This window comes from Globicephala melas, chromosome 20, assembly GCF_963455315.2.
Source record: "Globicephala melas chromosome 20, mGloMel1.2, whole genome shotgun sequence".
Lineage (NCBI taxonomy): Eukaryota > Metazoa > Chordata > Mammalia > Artiodactyla > Delphinidae > Globicephala > Globicephala melas.
In genome coordinates this window covers 22,079,526-22,099,199 of record NC_083333.1, presented here as the reverse complement: position 1 = coordinate 22,099,199, position 19,674 = coordinate 22,079,526, and the positions used below count along the sequence as shown (strand labels likewise).

General features: G+C 41.7%; 1 protein-coding gene across 21 annotated transcripts in view; it reads right to left on the bottom strand.

Annotated features, from left to right (window-relative positions):
• Nucleotides 1-19,674, bottom strand: part of CEP112 (centrosomal protein 112) — a 475,621-nt gene that overhangs the window by 273,116 nt on the left and 182,831 nt on the right. For all 21 annotated transcript variants that reach the window (XR_009560193.2, XM_070044585.1, XM_060289906.2 and 18 more), the window contains one exon: nt 11,569-11,676. Coding sequence is in view for 20 of the 21 variants with exons in the window: in XM_070044585.1 (XP_069900686.1) it covers nt 11,569-11,676 (108 nt within the window). In the remaining variant the exon portion in view is untranslated. The remainder of the gene's footprint in view (nt 1-11,568; nt 11,677-19,674) is intronic.

Below are 19,674 nucleotides of genomic sequence, written 5' to 3'. Positions count from 1 at the left end.
TTGAACCATGATTTTCCATTGAAGTGGAGAACTGTCTAAAGTTCACTTGCCAGCTCTTGACTTTCTTTCTCCCGTTGGTCTCTGTCTTATCCCTCAGAGCTCCGTGCTTTATTCACTATCGCCACAGGCCCCTGCAGGGCAAGACACCTTGGTGGCCACTCCTGCCACGCTGCCCACTGCAGCGGTCACTCCTACCATCCATCTGATGTTCAGGGCCCCACTGGCAGACCCCCAGCAGCCCACTGAAAGTTGGCCGCCCGGCTCCAGCGCAGCAGTGCCTACGGTGGGCCTGGCACACGGTGGAAGCCAGACCAGAGCCGCTCAGTGGAATCAGGGGCCCATCACCATGCCTTCTTCAGCACCTCCTAGGCCCTCCCTGGGTGGAGGGTGTCTGGCCTAAAGTAACAAATGACTCTAATATTCTCATTCTCCTAAGACTTCGACCTCGTCCTCAGCACTATGCCAAGGCAGTTCTGGCATCTCCACCTCGGATCAACACGGCTGGAGTAGTAGAGAAGACCACTACCTAGTAAGATCACAAGCTTCGTTAACATGCTACATACTTAAAAAAAGCAATGAATGTCAGCTCAAAATTGTCAATAATCATATACGTTAGACTAACAACAGTTCAAAAGGCACTTTGATATAAAGTGCTAGCCACTGAAAGTCGAAGATTTTCGGTAGGGCTTGCCAGGTGACACTCCCACATCATCCCACTTCCTACTCGAGGGATCCCTGTGAAAAGTTTTGCTTCTTGGTTGTGAAATTCAGCACTACTTTTGTGTCGTTGGTAAGACTCATTAAGATCCTCACTAAAAGACAAGTGTACCACACCCTGTGTTTTTCCATTTAATGAGATAGAGGGCTTAACATCATCAGGCTACGTCTCGAGCAATTTTCCATTTGCATTTGCAAAACAGCACATTTGAAATGTCAAAATAAGTTACCAAATTCTCTAGAGCTCCAGAAATCGAGGTCCAGTGAGGCAGAGTCTACTGTAAAGATAGCACCGTTTCACTAGACTGATTCTTTACTAAAAGATGTTCAAATCTTTTCTTTTTAAATTGCAGTTATATGATATAAAATGCGCTATTGGACGTTACATTTCATGACCGATAAAGACTCCAAGCCTTTGGAGTCAGAGGAAAAAAACATTTTAGCACAGAAAATACTACAATATGGTCTGACTTTCTGAACATGTTAATAGAAACAGGCACCAAAAGAAACAGTAAAAAGTCAGCAGTGTGTCAAGAACAGAAATAGAATTTGTCACCTATGGAGAGCCTTGTGGCTCCAGGATTAGGTATTTGCTACAACGAAATGAGCCTTCCACGAAATCTGTCCATCAGCAGTTCAGTTTAGCACACAAATTCGCTTTATTTGAAAGTTTCATAGGAGTGTGCTAACCACTACGGGAGGCACAGCGAGGCTCTGCCGGCCTGTACTGCTTCTTCACTCCTTTTCCTCCAGGGTCAACCTGTACAGCTGGGGACAAACGCCCGACGGAGCCCCAAGCTTGGGATGCGCTGAGGGCTGAGGGCTGGAGGCTGGAGGCTGGAGGGCCCCAGCAGACATCATGGAGGAGGAAGGCCCAGCAGAGATCAGCCCATCCGTGCTGCCCGGGCAGGAAGCAAGTCCTATTCTCGGCAGTTTTCTTTCCCAGGTAACACTTCAAAATACTTACCCCCCACCTGTAGGTGGTGAGTGACAGTAACCACCTGCAGCGTTTACAACTTTCTGAACAATTCCCTACTGTTTTCTGTGTCTGTACCTGGCGGACCTCAATTAAAACCCAGGAAGGGGCCAGAAAGCCGAAGGTTTCAAGATTTTTCTTCGTGGTTTAATGATCGTTTACTCAAGCCAATGAAATTGAGATAACTAAGAATATACCCCCTCAGGCAGAGTTCAACACTTTTGAAAAACGCATGTCTTAACTGTGTATTTTAATTTTACTTTATTTTACCGTATGTCTGTTTATCTGAAACACATTCAGTTCGTCTTAATCTAGTAGATCCCTGCTGTTGAATATGAAAAGTAAAAACCATCAGAGTTTCCCAGTTAGTATAAAATTTAGAAGGACAAACAGATCAATCAGGTTATAAACTCCTCCAACATATGGACGAAGGCTGTATTGTCTTCATACTGTCCTCACACTGCCTACAATGCAGCATAATTATTCAACATTTTGCGTGGAATGAGTGGCATTCGGGAGCAAAAACCAAAAACTAAAAGGTGAGCTGGCCCTCTGCAGATTCAACCAACCAAGGACCGAAGAAAAAATTCCAGGAGGTTCCAAGAAGCAAAGCTTGAATTTGCAGCGTTTCAGCAGCTATTGACATAGTGCTTACATTGCGTCAGGTATTGTAAGTCATCTGGAGATGATGTAAAGTGTACAGCAGGATGTGCGTAGGCGATACGCAAAGACGACGCTGTTTTATCTGAGGGGCTTGAGCATCCGTGGACGTGGGGACCGAGGGACTCCTGCCGTCAGAGGAGAGCGGCTTCATCTACCTTATCACCAAACTGACTTGCCACCTGCAGTCTCTGCCCTCCTGACTTGAACGCCCGGCTGGCCCTGTGGCCCAGGGAAGCCTTGCCGTCTGCTCTCGCCAAATTAAGCACGCCCCTCTCACAGTGACCCCGTCGCTCTCTGCCTCATGAGCATCGTCTTCTCCACTGGATCGTGCTCATCAACACGATGTTTTCGCTGCATCCTTCCCCTGACCCTCCATAACCCTCCAGAGGCCACCCCACTTCTCCGCTCCCCTTTCTTTCAAAGTCCCTCTACGGGCTGCTCACACCGTGTTCTCTCCCCGCCCACATCACTTGGGTTTTGTTCCCACGTTCTACTGAAAATGGACTTGTCAAGGTGGTAAAGACCTTCTCGCCAAACCCAGTGGTCAGCTGTCAGTCTCCATCTAACTTCCCATCTCGGCGACACCTGAACAACAGGTTACTCACGTCCTCCTTCCTGAAACACTGGCTGCGCGCGGCGCACGGGAAGTCACACCTCCTTGGTTTTTCCTTCTACCCACCAGCTGCTCCCTCTCGGACGTTTTTGCTGGTTTTCCTCCATCTCGTCCCCACGTCTAGTTGTTACTGGTCCCTGGGCTCAGTCCTGGCACTTATTCTTTTCTCTCTTGCGTGTCAGTGTCTGTCACCACCACTCACCTGGTGGCTCAGTGGGGAAGCTGGAGTCATATCTGAGTCCCCTATTTTCTTCACACTCCATTTCCCTTTCATCCACAAGTCCTGCCTGCAGAGCACAGCCCAAGGTTGACCCCCCGCCCTGCACTGCCCCGCCCCGGTCACCTCTCATCAGCCTCTGACTATCAGACTCCAGTCGCCTCCCAACCATCCTCCCTGCGTCCTCTGCCACCTCCTGTACAATCGGCGCTCCACAAAGCCACGAGAGGAAGCTTTCTAAACACAAACCAGAGCTTGCTCAAATGCTCCACTGGCTTCCCGCCACTCGCAGAACAAAATCCAAGCTCCCACCACAGTCGACAGAGCTTGATAGGATCTGCCCCACCCCCGCTCACTCCATTCCAGCCACGTCCCTGCCCGTTCCCTCTGCCTGAAATCTCCTTTCCTCATCTCAGATTCTGTAAGGTTTCCTCCTTCACTTCATTCAGGTTTTAATTCAAATATCACTTCTTTAAAGTCCTTCACTGATGACCTTCTCGAAAATAACGTCTTAGACAAAATGACACCTTCTATAAAATAGCCCTTCACTCACAGACACATTGTCCTGCTTGACCACGGCAGTGACCATGACCTTACGGAACAGTATATCCTAAGGCTGGGGGACCGTTGTCTCCTCCACCATAAGTGCAGACTCTCCTGTGTTCACCCACATCCTAAGCGCCCAGAACAGTGTTTAGCACAAAGTAGTTGCTCAGTAAACATGAATTAAGTGATGAACGATTGCAAAGACGTGATTTGACCTTAGATTTTTAAGGTACCTGGAGAGTGGGATCATCGCGTAGCCATATCACTGTCTAGGAAACATTTTTTAAAATGAAGTATCCCTAAAACAAATCATCTATGCTTCATATTACAGTCACTGAAAAAAACTATGTTCATCTTTGCCTTTTTCATTCCCACTCTAGGTAAAGGTGCATTTGTTTGAAGCTAGATGTGAAAAGATTCAAGCCGAGAAAAAGAAAAAAAGAAAAAGGAAGAAAAGGCCCTGCCTTAAGCACTTTTCACCAAGTATCACTGCACATGAACCAGGCTCCCAAAACTGGGCCTGGACTACAGGCTCTGTAGCTTCATAGTCGAGCTCTCTCATTCTGGACCCTAAGACACCAGGAACCTGGCTCTGCCTGCTGCCTGTAGGACCCATCTGTGCCGTGTAGCACAGCTGCACGCCCTGGATCAGGCAGTTATGGAAAGAAAGAATTTGAAAGACTTAGTGCATCATTGGATCAGGGATTGAATTTGTCCTGATCACCACCGAGGAGTCCAATGACTGTAGTTGAGGCTCAAAAACGATTACAAACTGAAAAAGGAAAGCCAAGCAAAAAAGACTTTTAAAAAGAGTGTGGGGCTTCCCTGGTGGCGCAGTGGTTGAGAGTCCGCCTGCCGATGCAGGGGACACAGGTTCGTGCCCCGGTCCGGGAAGATACCACATGCCGTGGAGCAGCTGGGCCCGTGAGCCATGGCCGCGGAGCCTGTGCCCCGCAACGGGAGAGGTCACAGCAGTAAGAGGCTCGCGTACCGCAAAAAATAAAAAAATTAATAAATAAAAAAAAGAGTGTGATAAGGTGAGCAAGAAGAATAAGGCAAAGCGAGGAACAGAGGTGAACCAGGTGCAGAAATGAATAAATCATGTGAAAATCCACTTTGAAGAAATTTTAGGGAGACTCACAGATTCACGGTCATCAACCTCAACCTCATCCGGGACCTCAATACCAAAAAGAAATTTTACCAAGTTGTTCTAGTCTGATCAGTCACGCCGTCACCAAAATAACTGCAAACAATCCCCACTTCCATCGGCTCTCCTGTCCACGTGATTCCTTCAGTGTCAGCAAATGATCTTCCCTCTTGTTTCACAGAGAAAACCCTCAGGAATAAGAACGTCCTCGTTCTCCCACTGCAGATCGACAGACTTCTGTGCCGTGTCCAGCCTTCCCCTTACAGCTGAGGCCTCGGCCTGTCCCCCCAGGCCAGCCGCCACGCCTGCGCCGGGAGCCAGTACCCTGTCTGTCTCCTCTTTCTTGCTTTCTGCTATGTCCTTTCCCAGTGAAGACTGAATGGTCTAATTTAAAAGAGGTCCATGTCTTCAGGCTATATTACCTAAAAAATCTAGATAACTAAAAACTAAAATACTTACAGAGAAAAAACTGGGAATTGCATGCTATCTGCTTTTTAAATATCTCAACTGCTCTTAAAATTTCCCAGTTGCTTACCTTGTATAATTTCTGACTTGTCTTTGCTAGCAAAATGTTTTGTTTCAAATAATGGCAATGTGTAAGGATGTGGCCCTTCAGTGTTTTTTTATCATCATCAACAATAAGTATTTATTCTTTCTGGAGAATTTGACCACTTGTTTATCTGTTGAACTACATTTCCCTTTAAAGGCTTTGTAGTGAAAAGAGAAGATATAAAATATAAGATTAAAGAATGATATGATGGGACTGCCAAAAAAAATCTCCCTAGTTCAGGAAATCCTAGCATGCCTGCTTTGTTGTTTGTTTCCCACTTGAATGAGGTCTGTGAAAAGACAATTAGAATTGTCTCTTTGTTCCAATGGGTTATACAGGAAAGAAACAGGAAGCCTTGAGGAAAGCTTGGCCTTTACAGGATATTGGTGTGAGTGTTTATCCCATGTGTTTGATGTTTTTCTCTCCACATCTGCACGCTTTATGCCTGCATTTTGGCTAAAATATTTTAAAATACCACTCTGCTTTTTTCACTGCATTACAGTTCCTGGCACGATGCTTTCTAAACGGGAGTGGCTCACAGATTGCGCTGAATAAGGAAATTGAGGCCCAGCGCGCATCAGTCGTTCATTTCCCCGGATGCGGGTTCCCTCATCATAAAATGTGAGGACTGGACCGGATAAGTGCTTCTAAAACTTTTCCACCAAAGCACCCCTCACAGCAGTGAGAATGAATAAGATCCCCCTGGGGGATCTGAGGGCATAGCCTGAAGCAGCCTCTGCAAACTGGAAGTTTCTTTGAAATGTCCTATTTTATCTTAAAAATTCATGAGAATTTTGCATTTTACAAAACAGGAAAAGTCTATGTTTGTTTTAATATGAATGTTACCTCAATAGTAAAAACCACTTTGCTTTCCCACAAGGTCATCAAGTGAACCCAACACTCCAGGAAACAGGCATCAGGCCCCTGCACCCCAGCGCTCACGCGCTGCCCCAGGGGCCGCCTACCCCGGTTTGAGAAGCAAGGGCCTGGTGAACAGCATGTAAATCCCCTTCCAGGGTGAAACGCTATACCCGTAGCATTTAAGATTTGTAGATTCCTAAGCAAGGACAAGACAACAGAAAAGTTGTCACCCTCGCACTTGAGTGGCAGGTAGAGAAGGCAGGTATGGACAGGTGTGTAAGTAAGTTAGAGACCCCTACGGCTGTCAAGAGGCACACAGGGCCAGGCGGGAGGCTGGGGGCGAATCAACGAAGGCACAGGTCACAGAACGCGGATCTGGGAGGGACATCCACCTGCAGCGTTCCGGCAGTCACCTCAACACGCTCAGGTGGGCAACTTACTTTGTTACGAGACGAACCACTGCACATCTGAATAATTCTTTAGGAAAGAACCACCTCGAAATAACCCAAAATGTTCCACACCCAGAGGCTCAATTTCTGCCCCCTGGAGCCCCCTGGGGGTCCGTCAGAGTGAGGTTAAGAGCATGGCTCACGTTCACGTCTGATCTCATCACCTATTAACCGTGCGGCACCTTTGGCCAGTGACTTAACTGGAGGTGCTCAGTTTCTACAACTGGAGATGGAACAATGAACAATGGCACTGCCTCGCAAGATGACTGTGAGGACGGGAGGTGGCTGAAGTCACCTAAAGCAGGTGGAAACGGTACCCGGCTCAGCGTATGACCTCCTGACTGGTGGCTATCACGACTGTTATTACACAAACCAATCATAAAATCTCCTCTGTTCCAGACCTTGGAGTTAAAGACAGATATGCAACCCTCCTCAGTCTCATCTTCTCTTGGCAAAACACCCTTATTCCTTGATATATTCCCTCTGACCTAGACCCAAACGTTCCCGTATTCTGGAAACTCTGCTTTGAACATGTTTGAGTTTGTCAGCGTCCTACTTAAATGTGGCGACCAGAACTGACTGACTCCTCATACGACCTGATGGGAAAACAACAGAAGGAGGCCGTACCTTTTACCCTCCAGGATCCATCGCCCCAGGGGGTTCTTCCTGTCTTGCTTGTCGCCACCACCACCCCCGCCCCGCCCAGCCTAGACAACCTTACATCTCCCCCACCGCATACTTTCTGCAGATGATTTTCTGAACCAAAGCACGGAATTTTATATTCAATCCCAATAAACTTAATCTTCTTAATTTCATCTGTTTAAAGCTTCAGAAAACTGATTTTCATATCCCGCATGTTAACTACTCCTCTGAACTCCAAGGAAGCAGGAAACTAACCTCTTATATCATTACCCAGTGTGACACACAGAAATCTCACTTAGGGTGTCAATCGTCATTCAGAGATGGCCCTTTGAACTCTCCCTTAACCCCATAAATGAACCAATGGCTAAACCGTATTTCCTATTCGGCCTTCCAGAAGGACTTTGCCAGACGGCTCAGTGAAGTCCAAATCTATCACATCTACTCCTCTTTCCTTATCTACCAGCCTGGCCAGTCTGCCCAAAGAAGGGAATAAGCTCAGTTTAATCGGCTTCCCTTTCAGTGAGCTCGCTGGAGCTGGCTCATAGGGACCTGCTCCCATATGCCTATCTTTCCTCGTGATAAGCGTTCACAGTAAAAACCCCAACAATCTGGAGTGGCCGGGGCAATGCTGCTCCAGTTAATAGAATTTTCTGCTTACAAAAAAAAGGTTTTAAAAAGTTTGTATATTATCACATCAAAAAATATTCCCCTAAAACCTACTAGCTCATATTCCTGCTTTTATCTTTCCTCTACAAGTTACTGCCTGGGATCTTCACTCTCAGCATGGACTCTAGTGAAGAGGCCTACAGACATAGGAAGGATAAAAGCAGGTGAAATCTGCACTGACCTCAGAGATCTTCGTGTGGTTTAAAAAAATTCCTATTATACACTTGTATAACATTTATATCATTTCTCTCTTTTTCATGAAAATGAAACACAGAAAAATGGATGCAATAGTGTATGGTTTCTACTAATAGTATGAATTCTTTAAAGAATTAATGTTTTCCTTATTAAGTATTTTTGATCAAGACTTAAAAGACAAAAATTTGGTACAGTTTTAAATCTATCACCCAGAGAAAAGCCTACAAAGCTTAACATTCCTTCAAACGAGCTTATATAAATTTACTTTTACACTAAAAAAGCGACTGTCACGTTAAAAAGACACAATGTGGAAAGTAGAGCATGTGAGAAAAGATCGACCATGATTCCACCATCTGAAAAATAATTATTCCACCATCTGAAAAATAAGTAACATCATTGTTTGAATAATTCTGTCCGATTTTCAAGGTTAAGGATAACTGGCCAGAAGAGGTAAACAAATTTTATGACTCTTGGTAGATACTGCCAAAGTCCTTTGGGCTACATTAATTTATAATGCCAGGAATAGATGAAAGTACCAGTTTTACTAAACCCTGGCCAGCTTTAGATGGTACATCGCTATTCTAATTTGCATTTTTCTTAACACCAAGGCTGAAGATGTTTCTACATGGTCGTTCACTCAATTTATTTCATATATGTTTCTTTTCCTTTGGAGCATTAATGATTTTGTTAAAATTTATGCTAATTACTTTATATGCTAATTATTTTTATTGGTTATACATTTATTAATTTGACAAAGGGAATCACTCTGTCTACGATATTTGTGGCAAATGTTATTTCTTTAACTTAAAATAATTTATATTTAGTCAAATGTTCATTTTCCTCAGTGGTTTTACTTGTTACATCCGACTTTAAAAAGTCAGAGCTGTGCCAAAATGATCACAGAATAAATGCAAATCAGGCCCTGCAGTGACCTGGCCACACTTGGTTATAAACTTGTCACCCACATGGTTATCATCAAAATGAAAACAGAATTTTAAAAACACTCAGAGAACTTTTCTACCCCTTACACACACTCACCCTGCCATACAATAGCTTCTGATGAGCACAGGTGTCCTAGAAAGAGTTTAAAACTTGGTTTCCTTCTCTCCCCTGTTCCTTCATCAGTTTACATGGAGAAGCTGACATTTTTCTTGTTTTTATTAGTGCGTCTATACAGTTTTTAATCCAAAAGTCGCCTCGGTTATACACTGTATCTTGTTAACAAGCCTCGTTAAATATTATTTATATTTGATGAATTATTCCCTCAGTTTCCCTCTGACCCCCACCTCTTCCTACTTGTGGGCTCCACTTCTTATGTAAGTTTCTATGCCTAGTTTCTAAAGCTAGTTTCCCAAGCAACCTCCGCTCCAGTACTAAAGGTCCGGAAAACGTCTTCCACGACTATTTAAAGAAAGTGTATGTCAGTGGAAATACATGTTTTTAAGTTGGTGTATGTCAGAATGACTTTCACTGCCATCATCTATTAATCAGAAATTAGATACTTCATTCTCACACCATTGTTTAAAGAAGATTCTGAGAAAATAATTCTATTGCACTGGGTTTTGGAGTTAGAAAATCTGAAGTTACCCATATATTTCTGGTATTTCTGAAATAATCTGCTAGTGCTCTTTCTTCTGTCTTTTCTTATCTTTTAGGATTTTCATCTCTTATGTAATTTTATGTATATACAATTTTATGTGTAATTGCTTGAATGATTTTTTGCATTAATCCAAATTTATTACCCACTTAAAATACTACAGATATAATATAAATGTTCTACATTTATTCTATTCTATTGTCTCTTTACATTCATAACTTTCATATTTTAACTATGCAAGTAATGCATGACATATGCTCTTTGTGAAATTTTAAGTAAAAAAGTCTATTTAAAGCATACAGTGAAAGTGTCAATTTATCATAATCTAACCTATTATTTCATGCCCATTCTACAGACATGTGTAATCTTCTAGAATTTTAAAGCTAAACTAACATACCTAGCTGTATGATACAGACACATATATTTTAATTTTCCATACATAGGGTCATAATATAACAATTGTTCTGTCATGTGCTTTATTTCCCCCTTAACACTGTGTCTTAGAAATCTGTGTCTGTTGGTTCCTACAAATTTATATCAATCTTTTCAAGGAGTACATAGCATTCCATAGTATAGATTTACAATAATTTAATCATTGGCTTTATTTATAACTTTTTTTCATTATTTCAAATAATCTTCCATGAGCATATATCATCTTGCACATGCGAAAATATTTCTATAGCAACTGCAGATGAAGGACCCACTTAATAAGGGATTAAAAATAAAATAATGAAAGAAAAAGTCATTCAGGTTTCTAGAACAAAAAGGTTCAAATACTGTCTAGGAAACAATTTTAACTGAGTGACTAAGCTAATCAATATTTTTCTAGATGTTAAGGAAACAAGGCAAGCAAATTAGACAAACAAGTAAAAATTAATAGCTGCCTTGACTATTCCAAGAGTCTGCAGGGATATATTTTTAAAAAGATAAAGATAAAGCCTTTTTTATTAATAAACAAGAGGCAGGGTACTGAGCACAGAATTAAACTCCTTTTGCTGCCCCCGCGTCCTGGTCCCAGCCGGACCCTTCCCCTCGGTGCTCCGGCCAATCCAGCCCAAGTGTCATTCGCTCCCCGAACAGCCCCCGCCGCTGCCACCGCAGCATCGTTGAACCTGCCATCCCTCCAGCCTGGCCCCCCTTCCTCCAGAGCCTTCTCGCGGCCCCTCCCGTCGCCAGGGCTCTCAGCACCAGGCCCCTGCCCACCTGTCCACGCCCGTCAGGCCCTTCCGCCCACCGCCTGGCAAAGTCTATGCACACTCCCTCTTTCCTTCTTCCCAACTCACTCTTTGAAATTATCTCATTTTTAACTGATGGACTGGCTGCCCACCAAAATCCAACCTCTGTGAGGAAAGAACCCTGTCGGCCCTGCTTACCGCTCTGCCCAGGGTCAGTGACAGCACCTGGGCCACAGTAGGTGCCCCAAACTATTTCTTAAATAAATAAGTCAAACTTGTGCTCTGACAGGAGGAGAACTCAAGAACCACAATAAATGTTTCAATTAAATGTTCAGTTTAGTCAACTGTCAGAACAGACTTCAGCGGAGAGTTAAAGTTCTCTGTTTCTAGACTCCAGTGAAACAACCATTATTTTAAACATTTCAAATATATTGGTAATAATGTTCTTATAAGTATTTTCGTTGTGCAGAGGTTTTGTGACATAAAGAGATATTTAGAAGAGAGCGTATATGCACGTGAGAGAATCAAAGGCAGCCGTCAGAGGAAGGACCGACCTGCTGCTCGTATCTTTGCTTGACGTCCTCCAGCTGCCACAGAAACTCCTTCGACTGTTTCTCACGAAGAGACTTGGATCTAGTTAGATCGGCTTCCACTTTTCCCATCTATAAAATTTAAAAGTCAAATATTAAATTTTTAAATGACAAATTGTATTCCATATTTTTGTCACTTGTCCATCATTAAAATGACAGCTTTTCAACACCTCACCAATCATAACGCTGAATTTAAAGATAAAATAATGAAGGATATGTCCATTTATTTTGACAGGTTTTAATAGTTTTAAGTCAGGGAAACTATAATTGGTATACAATTGACTAAACTCTAAAGCTACAATGACACTGTGATGGAAATATAATTTTGAACATCCAAATACTTATTCAACAAGATTTTATTAAGCCCTTGTTATGTGCTGAACAGGAGAAAATATTTGCAAACCATCTCTCTGAAAAGTGACTTGCATCTAAAATATGTAAAGAACTCTTACAACTCAATAATAAACGGGCAATTAAACCTGATTTTATATTGGGCAAAGGAACTGGAAAGACATGTCTCCAAAGAAGATACACAAATGGCCACGAGCATATGAAAAGATGCTCAACATCACAGTCATCAGGCAATTTCGTATTAAAACAGCGACATACCACTGCACACCCACTAGGATGGCTATAATCAAGAATACAGATAATAACAAGTGTTGCTGAAGATGTGGAGAAATGAGAACCCTCGTACGCTGCTGGTGGGAATGTAAAGTGAGGTAGCCACTTTGGAAGACAGTCTGACAGCTCCTCAAAAGATTAAACTTAGAGATGAACCACATGAACCCATATGAATTCCATACGATCCAGGAATTCCGCTCCAAGGTGAGAAATGAAAACATACATCCAAACTAAAGAAACCTATACACAAATATTCATAGCAGCATTATTCATAATTGCCAAAAAGAGGAAACAACCCAGATGTCCATCAACTGATGAATAAACAAGATGTGGCCTATTCATACAATGAAACATTATTCAGCCATAAAAAGGGATGAAGTACTAATACACGTTTCAACATGGATGAACCTTGAAATCAAAGTGAAAGAAGGCAGTCAGAAAAGACCATGTACTGTGTTATCCCATTTGTGTTCAATTTTCAGAAGAGTCAAATCCATAGAAACAGAAAGTAGACTAGGGATTGCCTAGGGTGAAAGGGGTTTGGGAGGGTATGGGGTTTCTTGTGGGGTGATGGAAACTTTCTAAAATTGTTCGTGATGATGGTTGCACGATTCTGTGAATATATTTTAAAAAACACTGAATTGTACACTTACAACGAGTGAACTGTTGGTATGTGAATTATACCTCAATAAAGCTGTTACTTAAAAAAAAAGTCAAAGTCAAAGAAAGGACCACAGTCTATGATCCAATCCCAGTACCTCTCTCGGCTCAACTCTAGGGCCCCCATCACCACCATACGCCAGCCCACCGGCCTCCTTGCTAGGCCTAAAACGTGTCAGCAAAGCTCTCATCTTGGGGTCTAGAAGCCCCCCACCAACATTTATGTAGCTTGTTTTTCAAAGGCTTCAAGTTCTGCTTAAATGTTACCTTTGTACTGAGGCTTCCCTGACCACCCTATTTTAATTTGCAGCCCTCCCAGCCGCCCTTCCTTGCTTTAATGACTTTTTTTTAACCACAGGAGATAACATCTTCAGGTATACTATATAATTTACTTATTCATTAGGGTTGTTTGCAATGTCTGTCTCCCCCAGGGGGATGTAACTCCACGTTGACTCATGCATCCCAACCATTCAGCACACTGTTTGGAGCACATGGGGACTCAATAAATACTAATCAAATGAAAACAAACAAACAAACAAAAACCCCCAAAAGACACAGTGCACCAAACTTGGTTTGAAGTTTGCTGAACAATTTTCAAAAAAAAAGACAATTTTCAACATTTAATAGGGCCAAATTCTTTGTAACACATATAAAATGAAGTGTCGAATCTAATGTTTTCTGTCACTTAGAAAATGAGATAGACGATGTGTTATTTTCCTTGCTCTTTTACATGCGACAGGCAAGAGAGGTCCTCGCGTAATGAGAAAGCTATTCAGCTGGGTGGCGTGGAAATGGTGCCTTCCATTCAAAGTGGTGCAAGATTACGCTTGTCTTTCTACCCCAGTTTAATTTTGAAAACTCATTTTTCTGAAGCACCTGTCAGTTCCTGTGACAACCATTCTGTCAGCGGCTACTTTGTATCACTTCTTGCTCTGCTTTGCTGATACGCTGAGATTTTTCTTCTTTTCAACTTGCACACAATGTCCTCTTGCAGGCTACCTTTTGGTAGGTGCTAAGATTAGATAAAACATGAGGAAATAAACCATGAAAAGGCTCCCTTCAGTTTTTCGTGTTAGATTTTTGGGGTAAAAACACCATTCAAATACATTTATTCAGACACAGTTAAACTTTAAGGTTTGAGGGGCAGGGCTGTTCAGCGAGAAGCAGCCAGTTTCACTGGATGAGAACAAAAGGCATACTCCTGCCCACGAATCTGCTATGTAACCATTTCTGGTTCTTACACGGAAGGCTGGAGTTCTAGATTATGGCATGATATTTAGTACCTAAGTATGTCTTTGTAAATGCCAAAGACTGCAACCTTGATAATACCAAGTCATCAGCTTCTAAATTCAGTGATCAGAGTTCTAAGATGACCGACCCTGTCGGCCATCAGTCTCGTGCTCAAATCTGTCAAAGGATTTCTAAAGGAAGCACAGCCGAGCCCGCGTTGTTTTCCTCCGTTTCTACCTCAAGACGTGGATTTCAAGGCTCTCTCTCCTTCAGTGCTTTTCACACTAGACCTCCACCCGAGGGCCCCTTGATCTGTCCTCGGCAGGCTCCGCCCCTACACACTCTGATTCCCGTGGCTGTTCTGGGTTCGCCCTCGCTCCCCACACTATCTGAAAACCCCTCTGTATTTTTCCTCATCCAACAACCCATCTTCAAGGTGGACTCAAGCCCCCTCTCCTCTCTGTGGTGTTCTCTGATCCGCCAACTGGCATCAGCATCTCCCTTCTCTCTGTGCTCGAGGACCTAACATCTTCATTTTCCTGGCACACTGTGTGTTTCTCTAGAGTGTGGGCGTGTTTCAAATGTGTGTGCTTTGTTTGTTCATCTAGATCGTGAGCTCCCAAATAAAAGACACTACAGCTTATAATTCTTTTGTATCTTAATTATTAACTAATTGCCACAGAACGCAGAATAAACATGAATTAAATTCTTAAGGATGAATGGAGGGTAGGCAAAAGCAGAAGAGAAAGAAAACAAGAGAAGGTAAACCAAGGAGGCAAGACCTGGTTTCTTCAGTACTTTTAAGACAGATCTTCAGATGAAATTGATTTTTGGTTCTTACTCTACTTCAGCACAGATTGAACATTCAAAATAAATAATAATTATTAAAATATTTTTAATGTAATGAAGAGCTTTGTGTACTCAACATTCGTAAAAAGTAGGATGTCTTCCTTCAAAAAATTGAATTATCTTCTATAATCAAAATAGAAAACAATTTAAAGCCCATGAAAGACCTTCTATACCTAAACATTAAGAAAAATTCAAAGTAAATAATAGCTGCTGTAAGAAAATGTTATTTTATACTGACCGAAAATGCAAGACCCCACTCCATTCTCCTTCCACAATTTAACCAAAAAAATGTAAAAACAAGTCTTGTAAAATACTTGAAGTCTGCGTAGAAACGCAGCGTTCTCAGTTGCCGTAGATACAAAAGATTCTGCTTGATCACACATCATTCCATATTCCATTTAACTTCAAGGGTAAGGAAAAAAAAAACAACAACAAACCCAATCCTTCAGTGTGTAACTCTGGCTTCCAAAAAAATCCAAGAGTGGAACTTGAAGATCAAATTAGGAGCAGAAAAGGGCTTGGGGTGTATTTCTGTGAATGTCTAGTGCTTGCAGGTAATAGAGAGAGGTAAACAAGGGCGTTGGCTTTTCCTTAGACGGCGCCTCCAGCATTACTTGAGCTGCATGTGAGAAAACACCTAAGCCTCCAGAGCTTAAGCAACACAGGCCCTTTATGTTTTCCTCGGGTAACAAAACATTCAGAAATAGGCTGCGACATCGGCAGTTCACAGATGTCAGGGTGAAGGGCTCTGTGATTCAACTTCCAGAATGGTTGCAGGATGGCTTCTGCAGCTCTGAACACCTGGGAGAGGAAGAGCAAAGGGTGACGGGACAAGGGCACAGGGTCCATATTCGCTGAGTGGAAACCCTTTTAAGGGGCTTTCCTGCAAGTTCCTGTCAAAAGCAAATTAATTATGCTGTTTGCATCGCATTCACTAGAGCTACATTAAAAGCCAAACTCCACCTGCAAGGTAAGAGACTGCAGTTTTAAAACTGTGTCTAATGTTGCCCTAAATAAAATCAGGGCTGTGCTGTATTACTCAGAAAGCAGGAGTGGGCACTGGGCCAAGATCTGGCGCACTCTGTCAAATGTGGTCACAATGCGTTACTGTTCTTTCTGTAGTAAAGTACTCTTGTGTTATGTTCTGAGTTATTTGACAGTATAATTCGTATGAGACAATTATACAATTCTATAGAGATATACAATTCAAAGTGTATTCTGCTGTATTTAATACATATTTAGCTAAACTATAAGAAATTGTCCTTCAAGTATTTTCATATATATAGAGAGAGAGATAGATAGGCAGACATAAATGGCAGAAAGACAGATAAATAATTATTTCTGTGCTTGGCTAAAGACTCAGTAGAAACTAATATCCTTAACAGAGAAAATTAATTAACACATGCGTGGTGCCTATCCTTTTCTTATTGATTAGTAGGAGTTCTTTATCAATTCTGGATATGAATTTTCTTGTTCAATATCTGAACTGCAAATATCTTTTCCCTCTCTGAGTTCGCTCTTATATTATCTACTGGTCTCTTTTGATTAACAGAAGTTTTTAATTTTAATGAATTTAAATTTAACAACATTTTGTTTTTTATCACTTTTTGTTTCCTATTCAGAAAATGTTCACCGAGCTCCTACATTTTCTTCTGAAAATGTTATTGTTTTACCTATCACTTGTGTATCTACAATCCTGGAATTAATTTTGTGATGGGATATAATAAGGGGCAGGATTCTTTTTCCATGTGGCTATCCAGCTGACACGGCGGCATTTACTGAAATGATCCTTCTTTCCCTGCTGTACTGCAATACTTCCTTTCACATGAATCAGATTGATCATATATGTGTGAGTCCACTTTTTGGTCTCTTTCCTGTAAAACACTGGTCATCCTTGTGCCAAAACCACACTGTATTAATTACTATAGCTTAATATTAGTCTCAGTATCTGGTGGTAGAAGGCTGCCACAGGTGTTCCGAGCCCTCTCTATTTTCATATCCATTTTAGAATCAGCTCGCCAGTTTCCCTCACTCCTCCCCCCAAAAAGCACTGCTACGTTTTGATTTTTAGAATTGTGTTGATTCTATAGATTACTTTGGGGAGAACTGACATTTTTATAACATTGAGTCTTTGAATCCATACACGTGATACATCCCTCAACTTGTTCAGGTCTTCTTTGGTTCCTCTCAGTAATGTTTCCTAGTCTTCAAAACAGGGGCCTTGCATTTCTTTTGTTGCATTTATTCTTAGGTAAGAGAAGCTTTCTGGTACCACGATATCTTTTTCAAAGTTTATTTTCTATCTGTTGGTTGCTAATATATAGAAATAAAATTGCATTGTATATCTGACCTATATTTAGAAGCCTTGCTAAATTCACTACCAATTACATTTTAACAGGAAACATTTGAGAAATTCATTGTTACACAAAGATGCCACAATTGCAGATCAGCGCATAACCTACTGGGCTACCTTAGACGTGCCTCCTCTGAGTTCGCCGAACGACCTATTAATTCCACTAGTTACGCCGCCAATTAGGACCACACAGCTACGCATCAGTCTATCGCACAGACCACAAACGTGGCTTAATAGTCTCTGAATTCCAAGAATCTACAACAATGGCTGATACAGAGCAAGTATTCATAAATTTTTTATAAATGAATGAAAGAAGAAATCAAGTCTGTTAAATCCTTGGCCAATAAGTCAATAAAACAGTTTGAAATATTAAAAAATAATAATGCTGCTGTTTTCACAATGAATAATCCTTCACATCAGCCAATTATAAAAAGAATGACGTATTTCCTGGTCCGATGTTCTCAGTAGATTTTTTTTGGCTTATTTTTCTTCTGCAAAAGAGATTTGATGAATATTATTAGGAAACGTTTCACTTACTACTCTACTAGGCATTTAAGGATGAGAGTTAAAGATTCTTTTAATTATTTGTTTGGTTTTTTGTTTAATTTTGTTTTTCAAAGCCAAGTATTTATACATAGTCCCTGGATGTTGTCATTTGGAATTGATTAATTAGCACAATAGGCGCTATTGAAATATTTAAATATAGTTCTAGAATTTTACCTCTGCTACCTAATCTCATTTAAAGACAAAATTTCAAATGTTAAAATGGTAGACAGATTTCTCCATTATCATCAAAAAGTAACTAAGAGAGGGGACTTCCCTGGTGGTCCAGCGGTAAAGAATCCGCCTTCCAATGCAGGGGACGTGGGTTCAATCCCTGGTAGGGGAACTAAGATCCCACATGCCATGGGGCAACTAAGCCCATGCACCACAACTACTGAGCCCGCACGCCTCAACTAGAGAGCCCGCATGCCGCAAACTACAGAGCCCAAGTGCTCTGGATCCCACACACCACAACTAGAGAAGCCCAGGCACCACAAAGTAAGAGCCCGCATGCCGCAACTAAGACACGACACAGCCAAAAATAATTATTTTAAAAAACTGAGAGAAAATGCTTCTATTTATATTGGATCTTTACCTTAAAACTGGTCTAAAAAAGACTCATTTAACATTACATGAGCCTGGACTTCCCTGGTGGCGCAGTGGTTAAGAATCCGCCTGCCAGTGCAGGGGACACGGGTTCGATCCCTGGCCCGGGAAGATCCCACATGCTGTGGAGCAACTAAGCCCGTGCACCACAACTACTGAGCCTGCGTTCTAGAGCCCGCGAGCCACAGCTACTGAAGCCCACGCGCCTAGAGCCCGTGCTCCACAACAAGAGAAGCCACGACAATGAGAAGCCCGACCACCACAGCGAAGAGTAGCCCCCGCTCACAGCAACTGGAGAAAGGCCGCGTGCGGCAACGAAGACCCAACACAGCCAAAACTAAAATATAAAACAAATAAATAAATTTAAAAAAAAATTACATGAGCCAGCATGACCCTTAAAGGACAAGAGGACGAATGTACAAGTCACAATGAGTGGTCTGTACGATGCGTCTTTCTCTCTCTAAGTCTGTTTGTTATCCATCTACATTTATAGAGGCACAAATATATTCAGAAGGCATTCTTCCTTCCTTGTACCTTGAGAATTTTTTCATTAATTCAACAGCAATAATGAGATGATGAGCTAAACTTATAATCCCTAAGAATGTTAAGAAACTGCTAATCAGTTTCAAATGTACTGGCAACCAGAAGCAACCTCACTAGTCAACAGCAGTGTTTCTGAATTTTGTTTTCAAGGCAAACCACTGGGTTTTCCAAGTATAAAGCTAATATCATGTAGCTGACGGCTGCAAAGAAAAAGGAACAGAATTTAAAGCCAGATATTAGCAGCAAATACCAGTTAATGAGGATGAATTTTCAAGGGGAGAAAAATTAACTAGAAAAGCCAAGTGGTTAGTGGAAGCCCCAGGAGGAAGTAGTTATCTGACATTCATTCAGTCGGTTTTCAAGATGAAAAAGTTTCACTTTATAATTGCTGCCAATACTTCAAAAAACATAGCTGTCTTTTTCAGTCATTTATTTGTTTCACAGAGAATAGGTAAATATAGAACACTATTTCTTTAAAAAATACAACTATATACATATATACAGAAATAATTCTAACAGAGTAATATACTTTCGCAATTAAAATATGTATATTTTACACAACTAATTGCTGACAGCTAACACATATAATGGATTTCACCACTGGAGTAAAAATTAGGTTATTTAAGCAATCCTAAATGAGATAAAAAGTTCTTCAAAGTGAA